General features: G+C 42.3%; 1 protein-coding gene across 6 annotated transcripts in view; it reads left to right on the top strand.

The window, feature by feature from the left end:
• Ankfn1 (ankyrin repeat and fibronectin type III domain containing 1) overlaps positions 1-18,587 on the top strand; it is a 369,637-nt gene that overhangs the window by 327,872 nt on the left and 23,178 nt on the right. For all 6 annotated transcript variants that reach the window (XM_051192277.1, XM_051192194.1, XM_051192357.1 and 3 more), the window contains 3 exons: positions 7,206-7,372; positions 9,989-10,139; positions 11,609-11,777. In XM_051192277.1, the coding sequence (XP_051048234.1) occupies positions 7,206-7,372; positions 9,989-10,139; positions 11,609-11,777 (487 nt within the window). The remainder of the gene's footprint in view (positions 1-7,205; positions 7,373-9,988; positions 10,140-11,608; positions 11,778-18,587) is intronic.

Below are 18,587 nucleotides of genomic sequence, written 5' to 3'. Positions count from 1 at the left end.
GGACATATCTAGGCGTCTTTGGGCCACCAAAGTCTGGTTCAACCTCCATATTGAGTGGGTGAAGCCAGCTGCAGATAGAATTATGTCTCTGGCCTTCAGTGTTTGGATTCCAACCCTAAGAGTCTTGCTCTCCATTCCTGTCCAGCGCTAGACCTGCAAGGGAGGTGGGAGAGAGAAGGTGGGGGAGGAGAAGGGGGAGGGGTTGGGTGGGAACGACATCAAGCAGGAATGCGCCAGTCAGCGGGGGTGAATTTTCCACTTGGATCTGTGTGGAAACCTGATCCTGCCTCTATTTTTGGTCCCCTTCTCCAACAACCTTTCACCAGATTGGAATTTTTCTGCACCTGTAACACATTTTTAATGTAATAAGTCTAGGAGAAACCAGGTATTATATCATGCTGGGGCCTGTGTTTCTAGGAGCAAAAGTAGCCCAGACCCCAGTTTATCCCTATAGGGGATTAGTGTATTAGTCACCCTGTAAAAACTAAATTTCTTAAATGTTTCTTTTAGCACTTGCTTATAAAAGGTGAAGAGGGGAGCCATGAGTATGTCTGTGTTCCCTGCCCCCACCCTCACACATGCACATACATTCCCTCAATTTCCTATGAACCCAAGTTCCACAAAATCAAATCCAGAGCTATCGGCCTTGACCATTAAGATTACCTTTGCCATGTAGGACTTTGTCTTGGTTTGGGTGAGGGCAAGTGGTGACCACACTTGTTCCTGTATTAGAAGCCCCTTGGGAGTGTAAGTAGCTAATTAAGGTGAAATGGTTAGCTAGTGTCCTTTGAAACCAGGGTGACTTGGTATCTACCCTATTTCATACCTTTAGCTTTGTGGCCAGAGGGAGTTATTCTTCAGACCTTTGTCTCCTCCTCTGCAGAAAACCCTACCTCACAGGGTTCTGATGATTAGACAGAATAGCATATCAGCATCAGGAAAGTAATGTTCACGATTCTTATTATTTCTCCACATAAGAAAATCCAAGCAATATTAAGCTCCCCTCAGATCACTTCCAATTCATCTCCTCCACACTCCTGGGGAGACTTCTGATACTGTCTCGTCATCCCTGGAAGCATCCCTTTACTTCATTTACCCTTTGATAACAATTAAGAAATGCCGTACAAAAACTGTATAGTTCACAACTGGTTTTTCCAAACAGGTAAAGGTCTCAACAAAAATCTTAGCCCATAACTAATTTCCTAATTCCTCAGGCCCCAAGGAAACTCTGACATCCAATTTTTCAAATCTCCGCCCTTCTCAAGGCCCAGGCCTTCCAAAATGGCCTCTCTCGTGTATCTGGGAGTGGAAAATCCTCCTGTTTGCTTGGGAAGTAAAAGAAACATTGTGGACGAGTTGGAGTCCCGCTGAGCAAACTGATTACCAGTGAGGATATGTCCAACAGGAAGACTGCCCTTGGATAAAGCTTATTCTAACCTTGACCTTTAGAAGTCAGTCCAGGAACTGGACCCCTCAAATGTGAAGTTGTCTATGAACATTAATCTCCTACATATAAACTTACTATATATTCAACGCTGCCACATCTATTATCATTGGGTTCTCATAGAAAGCCAGTGAGGCTAAATAATTCTGTTTCTAGGCCATATATGAAGATACACATTTCAAGGAGATAACCTAACAATGTCACATAACCTGAAAAATGAGAGAGATGGGGGAGGGAGGAAAGGAGGGAGGGAGGAAGGCAGGAGACCCACACCACACTCTGATACCTAGCCTGGAGGCCTTCCCATCCCACTGCACTCTGCCTTCTTTCTTCACAGGCTGTCCTGAAGAAACTTGAACACTTTTCTTTCTGCTTCCTTGCTTATCACCATTAGATGCCCTGTACATACATACACCTCTTTGGCCTTTTTTGCTGTCTTGCCTGTACATTCCTACTAACCCCTCCCAGAACATCTAACACGGTTACCAAAAAGGAATCACAATTGCCAGTGGAAATGAACTAACAGGGATAGAAATAAAAAATGACTAAGTTCACCCATGGGGATAAATCACTGTCCATAAACCACCAGAGGATACAAACCACCTCCAGTCTCTAACAACTACTAAATGGGTGAATGAAACAGAATGTGGCCACGTGGTGAAAACTTATTCAGCCTTATAAGTGAATGATGTATGATCCATGTTATAACCTATATCATGGCCTCGTTATAGCCTTGAGAACATCACACTAAGCAAAAGAGGCCAGAAGGAAACATAACAGATTGTGTGATTCCATACATACACTCTATCTATAATACCCAAGATCAATGAGACAGAGTGCCTGGGGGCGAGGGGCAGAAAGACAGAGAAGGATGGCTAATGAATGGGAGGGTTCTTTGTACAGTAATTTAAAAGGCCTGGGTGTTAGTACTCACAGTTACTAACCCTGTCAATATGCTGACCACCACTGAGTCAATTGCTTTATGAAGATGAAATTGATGAGCTGCACCCCAGGTTCAAAGATGAAATGGTGGAAGGAACAGAGACTACAGTAATCTATGGTCATCTTTCCACAGAAAAAGGGCAACCCCCAGTCTGCCCCAGCCCACTGTGGTGCACGAACATGGTTACCATTATCAAAACATTTCCCACTTTTAAAAAAGGAGTTGGAAATGCAGATTAGAGTCATATTTTTCCATTTTTAAAAAGGCTATAAAACAATTCCGAAAGTTTGAATATTTTCTCGTCTATTGAGTCCTGGACCCACATCGACCACCAGCCATTTCTTTGTGACCCCTGCCCTCCTACACAATTGGCTTCCATGACTTACCCAGCAAGAGAAAAGCCTTGTAAGTACTGGAAAGCAGCTGCCGATTGGTCCTTTAGCAAGCCCTTAAGAGATGTGACCAGTGAGGATGGGCTGGGTAGAAGATTCTCAGAATCCATACCAGCAAGACTGGGGGCCCAGACCTCACCCACATCTACCCTTCACAGACATGTTTTTGCAACATCAACTAGGTGCCAGGCTCTCTTTTAGATGCTATAGGGAAATGAAATGAGTGAGTCAAGGCCCTTGCTCTCAAGGAGTTCAGTCAAGGGAGGGAGACAGAATTGTAAACAAATCAAGGGACAAGGCAGAACTAAACCAGAGCCTGATAGCCACACAAACGGTGCAGTATGGGGGCACACAAAGCCGCTATTAATCCTGCCCAGAAATATCAGGGAAGTCACTGCAGAAGAGGTGCCATTGGGCTGAGCCATGGGGGAAGCTTAGTTTATCAGATGCAGAAAAAAACCAGAGGAGGGAGAGAGTGGGGGATTAAATGAGAAAACTCAAGGCAAAGAAATGAGGCAGCAGCTGGAAGGGCAGCTTCAGCCTCCCCTGAGTTCCCACGGGCCTACCGCACTCTTCATGCGGACCTCGTTAGGCTGATTAGAAAAATTGGTTCATAGCTTTCTCCCTCGCCCCGGAATGCAAGTTCCACAAAGGAAAAGATAAGACTTCCTCATCTCAATGCCATCAGCAACCCAGAATGAACCCTGACATGGCAGTAGGCGTCCCGTAAAAGACCTGGTGGTGCAAGGCTACTGTGGCTGAGGCAGGAGGATCCCAAGTTCAAGACATATCTGGGCTACAGTATGTTCAAAGCCTGTGTAGGCAAGTAACTGAGGAACCCTATCTGGAAACAAAAGGAAAAGAGAATGCTGAGGATACAGTTCAGTGGTTGGGGGCTTGCTACGCATGCCCGAGCCTGAGGTGCTATCCTCAGCACTATATGAACAAAAACCAGGAGGCAGCAATCAAGATGGCACTGGGGAGGGAAAATCAATTCGCCATGTCTAGAGACAGGAGACACAAAAGGACAGTAATGACGGAAAGTAGGGCCTGGAGATGCAGGTTCGAGGTTAAATCAGGTGACAGGCATTCAGTTTGGCCTTAGAGGTCTTCCTAGTACTTTAGATTATGTGAATGAGACAGCTTTCTCTTCCCATTCATTTTTCAGGCTCCAAAAACAGTCTGACTAATAAAGGATAAATGACTATGTAAAGACACAAAAATACATAGTAAGTGCTTAGTAACATTCTTTTTAAAAATTGAATGAAAGAGTGAATTACTCCATCCCAAAGTGGTGTTGGTTTTTGTGTAACCACAGTATGTCCCTAACTCACATTCTCCTTGTGGCCAGTTCTGGCCCTCACATGTTTTTCTCTAACACCCTTACCCATCCTATATTTGTACCCTTGGGTTTGAGTCTTTACAAGCACATTTTCTTACTACGTTTCAACCCTAATTATGATAGGCTTACTTTCCCAATGTACTGGGTCATTCATAGCTTTATTGCTATTTTCCAGAAAAGCCAAACCACACCGAATTTTGGACCCCACAAATTTGATACACACATTCTTGATTTGCTTTGTCCAGAATGTCAATAAATGAGCTGAAAATACTGGCCCTGGGGATCAGTCCCTTCTGAGTTGTCACTCAATCTACTATTCCCATACCATCTTCATTATCCACAAATATTCAACCCAGTTATTGGGCTTGTTAAAGCAATGTGGTCAAGACTCTGCTCCCCCCACTCCCACCGCCCATTATCTGGTAAAACAGATTACATTGGAGATTTCGCCCTGCTCTGTGGACCCCTATTTTGTTGGTATTACAAATGAACGCTGTCTATCTGACTTTCTCTTCACAAAACCACACTTACTCTAGTGCCTCAGGGTTAGCTAGCTAGCTGCAAATTGATTGTGTGATGGTGCTTTCTCATTCCCCACCCCAAAGATCAATAATTTGAAGGTCTTTAATTACAAGAGACATCCTGTGTTCTCCCCACTTCTGTTGCAAAGATGGGCATATTTGTCCTTTCCTAGTCTTTTGGGACTTTTGCAGTTCTCCATGAGGCCTCAAAGATAATGGCCTGTGGGTCTACAGCCACATCTGCTTGTACCCCTAGAGAATATATCACCAAACTCTGCTGATCCCAATACTTCTATTTTTCCTTCTTACATTAACCCTTTAATATTTAATTTCCCAAAAACACTAACCTTGATCAGACTTCTTCTAGTGAACCATTTATCTATGATCTGTTTGGCAGAGACATAGAAGAAACTCACCCACCCCTATATTAATAATAATCTTTCTTGATCATAAGTTGTTTTGTTTTTCTATTTTGTTCTTTGCCAAATGCCTTTCGAAAGTTATTTTGGACTTTGTTTTTCTAAACATCTTAGAGATCTGACCTCCACATTATATAGTAATTTACACACAAATATTTCTGGCACAAAGAAATTTTAAAAAAAAATCCTTATCATTAATTTCATTATTTAGTTCAAGAAAAAAAAACAAAGGGGCTGGGTGTAATTCAGTAGCAGAACACCCTAAGTATGTACAAGGATATTACAAGGATATGGGTTTAACTACTGGTGTTGCCCTACTACAAAACTGAAGTCAGCCCAGTATGATGGTATGTTCATTCACCTGTCTTTCTCGGCCTCCTCGGGCATCCGTGGAGGAAGAATTGAAGCTTGCTTACCTGAGGCTGAGAGTTCACTTCAGTGCTGAGCACCTCAAAGGTACTCAGTACGTATGTGATGGAGAGGAGAGGGAATGTGATGCAGAGTCTACTATAGACAGTGGATTCTAGAAAGGACCACTCATTTCTACAGAGAGCATCTGTCCAGGAAGCCTCATTCCTTCCTCTTCCATCAAGATTTCTGTGCATGTTCAGGGATCTGTTTTGATTTAAATTCTGGTCTTTCCTCATTTAGTGGTGAAAGTTAGTTCCCTTTATTTTGCTCTTCTAAAAATTTAATTCATCTTTCTGAACACTGTTTTAATTGAACAGTCAGCATAACCACTAGCTGAGTGCAAGGTGATGTTTTTATATATGGAAACAATGTGAAATAATTAAATCGAGCTAATTGGCATATTTGTCCTCTCATTTACTTATCATTTTTGTGATGATACATTTTAAATTTACTCTTAGTTTTCCAGCCTTTCTGAAAGCCAGGTTAGATGCAGCCAAAGAACCCTTCCTCTATAATCAGCTACCTGACATAATTTTCTCTCTCCCCTCCCCAAACCCTACTGCTCAAAGGCTTAAATAGTTAGTAGAGGAGTCTACTAAAACAGGGAGTGGGGAAGGGGAGAATATCAGTTGTTGGTAATCTGAGTTTCTGCAGATACACAGAGAGGGGAAAGTCATATCCCACAAAATTCACTGAGAACTGATTAGAGTAAACACAATCCCATTCAACCATGTAATTGTACTTAACTTGGCATCCCCTCCCATACCAACAACGTCCCTCAGCCTTCGAAGTCTGTAGGACGTAATGCAAAACTTTGACACAAAATCATTCAGACAATGTTTTAATCTTGTAAAAGATAAAATAACTTTTTGGACTCAGTCAACTTCTTTGCAAAGTCCTTGATCATGGAAAATCCAGTAGGGTTTCTACAGGGTAGGACAGTGGATGACTGAAGGGAATAAAATGAACAGACTCTCCACAAGGACATATTTGCATATCAACATTTTAAAGGTCTTGGGGAAAGAATACAAAGACTTCAAGTGCTTTGTAAAATGTCTTTTCTTCATAATGACACTGGGAAAAGCAAATACGAAGTGTGTCATGAGCTGCCACACTTTGGGGTCTAAAGTATTAATCCAAAGGAACCAATGCTCCACTCATTTCTTCTTCACACTTGGAATTAGTGTGTAACTACAAATGCTATCTAACTATGAATGGTTGAAAAAATTAAATGATCCACTTGGGGCTCTTCTTAATTTTTGAGATAAAGAATCAAACTTTTATTTTGCTACTCATTACTTAGATTCTATTTTAAATGGTTGTCTTTAAAGTAGACTTTTCTACCTTAGTTATCCTGAAATTAAGAATAATGTGTTCTGTCAGCATTTACACAGACAAATGTTCATTTCCCCACAGCTGGACATTTTCTACATCCCCTAGCAGCAGACTAATCCCCATCATAACCCACAAACTTACACTTGGCACAGAAATCTGAGAAAAAGAAACATTCAAAATATATCTTAAAGACTGGTTATCTGACTTGGAGAGGGAATTTTCCTGCAGACAAGACTATCTGTAACCTTAATACCTCCCCACTACTCACAGTGGTACCTGGGGTTTCTTACCTCATCACACTCACACATGGCTCCTTTCATTCATAATAGGGCCACCTTAAAGGTTTGGAGAGATCCTTAGGATGGTTTGGTTTCATTGTGTCTCTCTTTGCCCTACAGGATATTCTCTCCTATCATAAAAGGAGTCATCAACGTCTCTCTCCTGGACTGTATCTAGGTTACCTAAAGCTATGTAGCTCTGTGGATCAGATCAAAGTGCTCGTAACCCAAAAGTTGCCCAACATTCTCTGCCATGTGAAGATCCGCGAAAACAATAACATCTCCAAGTAAGTGCTCCAAAGTTAGGATTTCCCTTGGTCTGATCTGTTCAGGGGAAAGTCAAGTGCTGTCTACCAGTGTCGTCGTTTCTCTGATGAGATGTTCCAAAGCCTGATGGAGTCCTAGCATCTAGGATAAGGCCAACTGGGAGGAGAAAAGCCATTAAAGGGGGCGCCAAAACTTCACTGACCCTTTCGCTTCACTCGGGATGCAACCAGCAATACTCTACTGGCTTATTAACAAAGGCTTGTCTTTGCACACTGTCCCCACCCTCTTTTTCACCATTGGAAATAGTTACGATCTCTTGTGGAATCACTGCTTCTCCCTGATCTATAGGAGCTGCACCTACTTTCACTCTACCCTCTCCTACCTCTCAGGCTTTTGGGTTTTATAAGTTTTCTACATGTCTGACAACCCTCTAGGGAAGGAAATTAGAAACAAAGCCCAAACGTCCAGAAATTTCTTCTATGGTTTGGCACTTGGTGACTGACTTTGTTAGTCTAGATTCGGGAAAGTTGCCTAGTCTTGGTAATCTGGCTCAGCTTTATCCCTAGCCCTAATGGCAGGCCTCCCATTCGTCGTACTGTATTGAACTGAATTGTGTTCAACAAAAATGAAGGAAAAGAAGGAATACATAACAAAAGGGGAAATCTCCAGACTTGTTTAGGCTTTAAAGAATACAAACTAGGTTCTCAAGTTCTTTACAAATGTGGATTTGTTTAACCAAAAACAAATATATGGCCCTTTGAAATTTGGTCTCTACAATGGCAAGACTTTGGTTACTGTGCTGTCCACAGGCTTGCTTGCATACGCACCCCTGATGGCCATGGAGAAGGTGATTAAGGTGCAAGAGATGTCGTAGTCTCTTTGACAGCTCTTTGACCACCTCATCCCCTTCTTCCGCTTATCAATTGCACCTGGGCTTTAGGTCTGCCCTCTGGTGGTCATTTCAGCAATCACCATCTGGTAGTATCTTCAGCCTTCTCCAGAAGACAGCAAAGCTCATTTGTGAGTTAAATGGATAATGGTCATTTTCATCTTTTTTCTTTTTCTTTCTTTTTTTTTTTTTTTTTTTTTTTGATTTGTGTCACAAAGTCTTAGTCACCATCTTTTTTATATTATATCAACAGCTTTTTTCCCTTTCCAAGCATCCAGATTCACCTGTACAGAAGACATGCACCGCCTTCATCGCGCAAGCTCCATCCACCTCCCCATCTTCACAGCCCATATTGACTAGTTAGCTGCAGTGTGGTTCTTATTGGTGATTTTCTAATTCAATTCCAGACCCTGTCTCAGCAATGTTGTCCTTTGGGGTCTGCATATATTGTGCTAATCATAAACCTCTCATCTAGTTACATATTAGTGATGGGAAAAGGAAAATCATCCCCACGTTGGCTCCCAAAGATTTCGATTAGTTGTGAAGCTAAAAGTATGCCCAAATTGCAATAGGACTAAAGTTTGACTTTTTTCTCTCTGTCTTATTGGAACAAATGATAGATTTTTCCATAGTCTTGTCCAGTATGAGGCTTGAAATGAAACAGATCTCTTAAAAACAGAAACTCTTCTAAGAGGGTGGTTAAATGGAGAGCTTGGGGTTGGTGATTGACTTGTTTGTTTCTCTTGCTTTGCTGCTCCTTTTTTTTTTTTTTTTTTTTTTTTTTTTTTATAATGAACCTCCTTCAGCACAGTCAGCTTGGTTTTCTGACCCAGAGACTGGAGCCCAGGCTGTGATGTCCCTTTGGTGAGAGCCTTCCACCATGAAAAGAAGGGCTTTCCTTTGCTGCCTAGCTTGCTCTTGAGAGCATGTCACTGCTCCCTGCAGAACTGGGCCACCAGAATGTGTTTTGAGACTTGCGCAAAATACCTGTGGAAACAATGTTGCCGGAGATGCATTTACCTTGGTCTTTTCAAGCCCCTTTTGCAGAGTGGCTTTTGGGGGACCAGCCAGATGGTCTTCCCTCCCACCACCATTCTTTCCCCTTCCCTTCTGCTTGTCAGTTGGAAAAGTTCATTAGGAAGAACTATGGAGCATGCAGAATGAAGACACAGATGACTGGCTTGGGAGGAAGAGGAAGCAAGCAGTGATGTGTGTCCCCTGGTCCCTTTTATTGGAATTGTCTGGTGTTCCTGTTTGTGATTCTCCTCAAGCTTTTGGAAAGGGAACGAAACCAAAATAGTCCCCAGGATTACAACAGGCCAGGGCTGAAATGTGCCATGTGGTTTGTTGCCTGGGTTGGATCACAGTCCTGTGGTTAGCCAACTGTGGAATTAACCAGTAGATGCCATGGTGGTAAAAATGTAGGCTCTCGGAGCTTACAGCGGCTGGAAAACAAGGGCAGTCAGGAAGTGACTCCAAACACCTGAAAGCTTTAGGCACAAAAGCTGGTGCATACGAGACAGACCTATTGTCTGAGGTACCAGTGCCGTGGATAGGGGAACTAAGCTGAAATCAGAAATATAGCCCATTTGAACTCCACTTGGGTAGCAAAAGGTTCAAGTCCCATAAATGGCATTGCATTTTAAACACCAAGAACTGGTTGTTCAGGTTCTGGACACCAAGACAGTTCTGAGCTGTATTCTGAACTTCTCTTATATTTCTAATTTTAACTTGACTCAACATACAGGGAGGAGTGGGAGTGGATCCAAAAGCTTTCTGGCTCTGAATCTATGGAAAGTGTGGATCATAACACTGAATGCCCCATGCAATTGTTCTTCTACGAGCTCCAGGCGGCAGTGAAGGATCTCCTGAAGCAGATCAATATACCTCTCCACCAGGTACACGGCTTTACCATTTTTATCTACTTTTTATGGTTCATGGAAACTGAGTTGTGTCATAAAACTTACTCAAGAGGCTTATATATGTATGTATATTTATTGTCGTTTATTTAAATACCACTCTGCTTATACACGCATGTTTTGAATTTAATGCCTACAACTAGACCCCGGCTGTGCTCAACTCCTTCATATCAACCTCTTCCAAAATTTCCAGACCCTACGACAGTGTACTCTCACCAAGCAAGGAAGCACCTTCTAGCCTACCCTGAAAGATACCAAGATCGAGCTTCAGGACAGCATGAAACTCAAGGACAGACAGACAGACAGATACATGCATAAATGAACAACAGTATAGTTAGATACACAAATTATTTAAGAACAACCATGGGATTTAGTGCAATGGCCAGTTGATTTCATGTTGTCTGTTACTAACAAATCATTTTCTAAATCAAAATAGGCATATCTGTCCTCTACAAGTCACGACTTCAAGAAAAACTGTTGGCATGTGGAGAGTAGAACTGTGTTAGGCTCTGTCTAGTCGTTTAATACAAGCTATCACCATGCTGAATTCAGGGGTGGGGCTGTCTATTGTTTGTTTGGTTTTGCCTTTGTTCACCAGTCCTGCCCATCTCACCACAACACAAACACAGATCCTGAGAGAACCAAGTGTACCCTGCATTAGTTAGGAAGATCATTACAGCACGGGCCTGCTCTCTTTTAATAAGAGAAAGAGCTACAAATTGGCCACACGAAGGCAGAGGGATAAGTCAGAAATTCCAGAAGTGTACTTCTATTGGGGGTCTGATGAGTTTAAGTCTACACTTCACAGCCAGTCCAAACCAGCCAACACTGATGGAGACTAAATCGATAAAGACACTAGGGGAGCCACTGGACTATTCAGGGAGAAAAATAAAATAAGAGCACAGCAGCTCTCCCTGTGACAGTAGGTACCATTAAAGGGTTTCTTGGACCTAGCAGGTTTGAAGCAGCTCGTATTTCATTGGTGACTCGGGCTACACATACATGTTGGGAGAAGGCTGCTTAACTGCATAACAGTGCATACAACATTTTTTTTTTATACTTGTAAATTTTTCTCAGTCCTTGGCCAGAAACTACATTTTTCCCCCTTAACCAACTTAAATTGAAACTAGTGGATTTTTAATTCAATCCATTTTTGTTGCTTCATGTGATTATATTCATCATTTTGAAAAGCCCACAGAATGCAATCATTTTCTGCTTTTATAAGAAGCATAAATGTTGTTTTCAGAGTTTATGTGGAACATTACTGCCTTAAATCTTGATTTTATATAGCATTATTAAATGGGCTGAACCCTAATATTTATGTTGTATAAAAATTCCAAGCTTGAAGTTGTGTAATTTTGTTAGATGTTTTATGCCGGTTCGGTGTTGTTTATGTAAGTGCCATGTTGTAACTCTCCTATTTTTCCTCTGCGCGTGTCCCTCTGCAGGCAAGGAACTTCCGCCTCTACACACAGGAGGTGTTGGAAATGGGTCACAATGTGTCCTTTCTTCTCCTGCTCCCTGCCTCAGACGACGTCTGTACAGCCCCAGGACAGAATAATCCTTACACCCCGCATTCAGGGTTTCTTAACTTCCCTCTTCAGATGTTTGAACTCGGTATAGTAGCTTGTTTCACCTAGAAATATTAACCCAGCCTCCTTATAATAAAATCACAAAGTGGTATCTGTTCCCCCTTGTCCCAGTGGAGGGTCAGTAAATCACATGATGGCTTTGGCAACAACCCCTCCTAGAACTGTGTACAAGTGTGAGCAAAAGCAAGGCTCCAGGACTAGCCTGAGCAGCGATTACTGAAACCGAGCGAAGGCCCAATAGAGAGGAAGGAATTCCAAACTGAAAGTTCAGTTAGCTATCAGGCTCACTTACCGCCTCGCTCCTTACTTCTTAGAACATAAATACAAGAATGATGTGTTCGTGAATATGTGTTCGTGCTATGCCCACCCCCCTCCTCTCACAGCCAACTGGGAAAGAGTAACAACGAAATTAATATGTAGCGTTTATATCACTTCAGAGCAAAAAAAAAAAAAAAATCAATAAGCAATCTTGATTTATTAAATAAACAGACTGATATTAAATAGACTCTAACTAAACTAGGCAATTTGAGAAATGGACAGGATCTCCCAGGATGCAATACTGTGACCTTAATGTGAGGGATCTGGATGGTGGAAGATCTTGTCCTTGCTTTCAAAATGAATAGCCTGCCTCCAGTTTCTACAGAGACCCCTGCTGCCCACTGAGAATGTGAACAGGGAGGCTTTGTCTCCTTTCCGGTGCTTCATCTTGTAACAGACCAATAAGAGGCAATTAGCAAGGGCTCCCTCAATGCAAATAAATTGTGCAATTTGGGGGAGGCTGAGTGAGTGGGTGGGTAGAACGGAGGCAGACCCGGCTTTTTTTTTTTTTTTTTTTTTTTTTTTTTGACTGCTCCCAAGCCACCAGATTTAGAAACACACAAGGTGATTGCCTGAAACTTCATTTTGAAATCCGGGCATCTAAATCAGAATTTATCTATCTGGGATATATTGTTTAAGCCACTTAGTTGCCCTTGCTGCGAGCAGTTAAGACATTCAGAGGTTGGCGGATGGTCACTGCTATTTCCCAGAGGGAGGAGGCTTCCTAAGAGAAGCAAGAAGCAGACTTGCAGACAGAGACTAGCAGTCCTGGGTCTCCTACTGTATGACACTGGCACTCATTTAACCTTACCACACTTTTTCTATGTCACATGCTTAATAACGGGAGCCATACCACTCCCCAAAGCCCTTGGTGTGACCATTTAGTTCATTTCCTAGGCAGAAAACATCACTAGTGTGTATCTAGCAGCACGGATGTGATGAGATACAGTCGGGACCCTCATAGATTTCTAGTCAGTAAATTGCTAGCTCTTGGGCCACTGTGGAGACTAAGAGGTAAGGACAACACAGACAACTACATTTGATGTACTCAGTATGATTGTAGAAGTAAAACTAGGAATGCAAATTATCACAAAAATGAGCCATAACATGCCAGAAATCATAGGTATTCTATAAGTGGGAAGATAGCAAGTATATGCTTCATTTACCAGAGAATAGCAGAAAGCCTTCATGAAGGACAGCATATTTGATGTAGTTGTTTAAGCATGAGCAGATGAATAAACACAGATAAAAAAGAAAGGCATTCTCATCATAGGGAGAAGAATTAGCGAAGAAATGAGAATGTGGTAGGAAGAGTCAGGGAAGAATAAGAAGCCCGGTTTGGTTAGATCAGAGAACTATGAGGCATGGAGGGGACCCTTATCTGAACAGGAAGATGTGGCCATGCTGACTTACCAGAGTCAAGAGGAGAGATGCATAACATGAATGTAAATCAAGGGCTAAAAACTTCAGAGCTGGGTTTCATGGACCAGTGGTAGGATGACAGCTTGGGGCAAAAAAGAGAAAATCGTAGGCGAGGAACTGAGTGGAGTCAAGTGTGAACTGATGCCGTCTTTTCCAGAACTGTCAGGGACCAAAAGCATGGTTTGGGTGCTTTTAGCTTTAGATAATACTGAATGTGAAGGTGCTACATCAGTATCAAAGTGAACATGTCACACTGGCAGTAGAAATGCAAGAGAGAAAACCAGACACTAAGCAGAGAAACTTAAGCAGTGTCTACAAGTAGCTGCTAAAGCCAAAAAGCCATAAATGATCCCCATAGGACAAATAAAGAGGAAAGATAGAGGGAAAACACTTGATTGTGGAGCTAGCCAGTATTTCATTCTGTATAAGCGGAATCACACCTTTTCCCTAATTATAGGTGTGTGTGTGTGTGTGTGTGTGTGTGTGTGTGAAATTCGTATCTCTATGACTCAGCAACACTAGTAGAATAATCATTGATTTGGGATCAATTTTAACAATGTATGTTTCCTAGGACCCAGTGGGTCACAAACATTTGAAAGAGTCCTATCAGTCCTGGGAATGTCGCATACTCTTCTTGGCTAGCCACACCCCGTCCTACCACTGTTCCTCTCCACACTGCAACTGTTGAAGCCTACTAGCATCCATTTCCCTCTCATCATTTATTTGGTCCCCCACCCACAAATAATACCATGTGCCAGGCGTTACTAAAAGGCCCTGAAAAACATGCAACTCCTCATACAGTGCACAGCCCGGGGGGTCATGCTGTGGGGCAAAAAATGAACCAAATAAACCAATGGACAGAGAGCACAAATGTAAGAGAAATAAGGACTATGAAAAAAAAAAAAGAATTATGGAAAGGGACTAGAGTAATGTGACAGGATGACCAGGGAAGGCCTCTGTGAAGAAGTTACATTTGAGCAGTGATTTGACATCTCCAGACAACAGGAAGAGCAAGTGGAGAGGCCTTCAAATAAAGTGTGTGTGTGTGTGTGTGGACAAGCAAGCAGTGTCCACAGTGTGGAATAAGCAAGGACAACCAAGGTGGAAAATGAGGTCACAGAGAGAAGCAGGAGCATTCAGCAAGCATAGACTCTTGACGGGAACTTAGGTATTATTCTGTGTGTCTGGAAATCATCTCAGTGGATGATTGAAGTATGGCATTAAGAGCTCTGCAAAATGCAGTAGAAGCTCCCCCCACCCCCACCCCACCCTGACTCCAAGAAAGAAAGCTTGACTTTGTTTAACCCAGAATTTTCCGAATTCATCTGACCAGAACTGGAAACATTTTTGGCATGGCATCTATTAAAAGAAAAAATCCACAAAACACATACTCAAGGATACAATGCCCTAGAATAATGTTCCTCAGTTTAATGTTCATGAGGATCACCTGGAGAGCTTGTTAAACTCTAGATTCCTGGAGCCTAGCCCCAGTGATGCTGAGTCAGTAGGCTTAGAATGAGCTGAAGAAAATGAACATTCCTAATAAGTTCCCGGGCAATAGTGACGCCATATGTCCATAGTTTAAGTGGTTCTGCCTAGGACTCAGAGATAAATACACAAGTACAGACTTAGAAATGTCAGCGGAGTAGTATAGTAGAATCCAACTGTGTCTGCCTCTTTGATCTGCCTTACCTATTCTTATTACTAAAAACAACTGTAGGATCATACACACTAGCCTTCGTCTATGAAAAATAGGCTGCAGACCAAAGCCTATGTCTCACAGATCCTAGTTTTAAAATGTTTCTTACTTTGGTACTCCTTTGGCCCTCCCTTCTTGCTGTATCATGAGCTAGCTAACTGATTAATGATTGCCATGTAAGTCTCCTGAAAAGACCACTTGGTTGGGCTTGCTTCCATTGACACATCCAATTCTATTAGTGTTTTTTTTCTTTTCTTTTTCTTTTTTTTTTTTTTTAAAGGCCATGGGTAGTGTTGCCAGTAAATAGAAACTGATACACTCTCTAGTTCAATATTTGTTGTACCAGAAACAAGTCTTAAAATATGACATACTCTTAGTAAGAATCATGGCAAACTTCCCCATATCCTTAAACAGGCAATGCTTTCAAGAGGCAAACCTTTTCCTCCACTCAACATAGCCCACTAAAAAATTAATGACAACTTCTATAGGAACTCTTAAGCTTTAGTATATAGGACCCATGCCCCTCTGAGGAATATCTAAGAAAAAAAATTAACTAGGACCTGCTACTCTAGGTTGTTCCATAATAAATGGTAGAGATACCCTAAGTATTCCTGAGAAAGAAAAGAATGTTTTTGGAAATTCTGTCAGAACTAGGAAAAACTTTAATAACAACAAGGGAATTCTAATGAAACTTGAAAAGGTGTGAATTATGGGGATATGTAAATTATAATAAAGAAGTGTACTATATTTGATTAGACTTGTATAAGTCATCATCTCTACCTCATGGAAGGATTTGAGATTTGGCAACCCAGCCATGTTCCCACTAGTGACCTTAAGTGAATCATAAATAACTTGCTGACCAGCAATGGAAAACTGCATCTGTTCCTAGACCAGCACCAAGCAGATGTGGCAAGGGCAAAATGATAAAGGAAGATTGGCTTCCCTGTCTCCAGGAGTAAGAACCACTAGGGTCACACCTACGGGCCATTGTTTCAGATGTCTGTTTGTGACACTAAAAGATACAAAGGAAGATGCCATCAAGCTCTGGACAAGCAGAGTTGCGAAGTCTCACCAAAGAGCCACTTCTCTTTCCACAGCCTTAGTGAACTCCCTCATCCCTTAGACAAAAGCAGAGTAGGACCCTGTTAAAGCCATAAAGTCCATGTGTGGAAGTCCTTAACAAATATGTTCCCAGAAGAAAAGGGAAAGCAACGTCACAAGCTTAGACACTCGCCTGCATGGAGGAGGTCACCCTGCCCTGACCCTGTGGACAGTCTCAATAAACAGCAAGCCTCAATAGTTTCTCAATGAGAAAAGTTGATTTTTATTGATTTCCTTGGCTCTGTAATTTGTGCTAATTGGACTAAAAGGACAGGCTCCTGAAGAATATTTTTAAAAATGGCCATGTCCTTTTCCATTTAACGTACATTTGCTCAGTTTCTACTAGATGCCAGATACTATGCTGGGTGGACCTGTGTACATTCGCAGCACACAGCTTAAACACCGGAGTCTCGGGATCTAGAAGGGATAGGGGCATTCCTACAAATGTTCCTAATGCAATGAAAGCCCTGCTGTTTAAGACAGAAGCCACTCAATTTCACAAAGACATCCAAATCTTCCTTCAGAGGCAGTATCTTAAATGGGTCGTGGAGGATAAATCAAAATTCAGAAGGTGAAAGGCAAAGCTGAAAAGGGAAACAATTTTACAGAGGGAACAGGACAAACAAAGGCTAAGCCGATTAGGTATGATGGATGCTCAGCACCTCTGGAGACGCTAGAACGTCAGATCCATGGCAGTCACTCCAAGGAGGTGAGACTACATCTGGTGGGCAAGAGGAATGGTGAAAAGGTTTTAAGGAAAGGAATGGCATGGGCTTATTGGGGTTCAGCAGTTCTGGGAGGACAGATTACAGACAGTGAGGTATTGGGGAAGAAACCACTAAGAGACTGGTCCGCTGGTCCGCTGGTCCGGGTAGACAATGATAAGACCTGAGAATCGGGGCTGGCCCAGAGGAAGTATGGAGGCAGAAGGAGAGGCAAAGGGGATTCAGGAGTTAAAAATCAATGACACTTTGTGATTGATTTGATGCACCTGAGGGGCAAGATGGAGCAGCCAGAGAGTCTGAAATGGGTCAAAGATGGATAGCATTGCCATCTACCAAGTCAGGGAATATGAAGGGAGGGAGAAATTTGGGGGAGGGGAAGATGATGAGTTCGCTTTGACAAATGATGAGTTTTGAGATACCTGTGGGATATCTAGGCAATGAGCTTAATGGAATCCAGACCCCAGGCTTGAGGGAAATGGCCCAGCACCAACCTTTATTCCTAATCCCCATTTTTTTTCTGCTTTAGGATACCACTGTCCTGTATTCCAAGTGTCAGTTCATGCACTAGCAGGACTCTGTGGAGTACTTAGGGCCCTGGTGTTTTCTGGCAGAGACTTGTGGCACTAAACTTATTCTAGGAGGTTATCTTGTTGATTCTTTGGCTATCAGAGGAGGCCAGGATGCTCAGACAAACTCGAAGTGTGAGGAGTTGGGGATTCTTAGAATATTCTAATCCCTATGTACTAAGATTTGAACTATTAAATGTTTCATTCTTCCTGGGAAGTGAAGGGATAGAAGGTGGTGGAAGCGAACTGATTCTAGCATGTCTTATATGTGTGTTGTGTATTTTAATACAGTGTTGGCTCCTCTTTGGGAGCATTTACTCGCCCTGTCTTAGGGAAACTATTGAGGTTTGTGGAGATCATCTCCCTACCACACACACTAATAGTAAGTGGCATAGATGCAGTAAAAAATCAGACCTGCAAGGTATTTAGCCGATGCACTTTCTACTCTACTGTCCTGTAGGTGCTCAAGGCAACTGTACTTTAGTCTGCCTCTATGGTATGTAAGGGAAAATAGAAGAGAAACGCCACCACAGAGAATTAGTTTCAGTTTGTGTGTTACTCACAAATCATGGAGTCCCAATCATGACATTATCATTGTCTTATACAAGTTTGTCTGTAAAATGCACGTGATTCACATTAAAAAAAAAATTAGAAGCTTCCAGTCTGTCCGATGGCTACCAAATGTATCATTGCTAAACCACAAAAGACTATGTTAAAGTAACATTTGTCAAAGTGACATTAAAGGCTCTGGACAGAAACCACTAGAGCAGGGAAAGTGCTAGCTGAAGCACACTCATAACTCACTGGCGGTGCATGGCATGGATGGCATTGGGTGGTGTGGGTATGGGAGACCACCCACTGATCCACAGCTCCTACCACAAAATGCAAGAGAATGCTGCGTTCCCTGGCCTTGGCGAGAAAACTGAATAGGCAGGCCTGTAAGAATTCAGAGGGACTGATACTGTTTCTTTCTAAGGGATCATTCAGTGTCTTCACACAGTCTT

The sequence above is a fragment of the Phodopus roborovskii genome, unplaced genomic scaffold (genome assembly GCF_943737965.1).
Source record: "Phodopus roborovskii unplaced genomic scaffold, PHOROB, whole genome shotgun sequence".
NCBI lineage: Eukaryota > Metazoa > Chordata > Mammalia > Rodentia > Cricetidae > Phodopus > Phodopus roborovskii.
The sequence above is the reverse complement of the archived record's forward strand: the minus strand, read 5'-3'. Positions and strand labels throughout refer to the sequence as shown.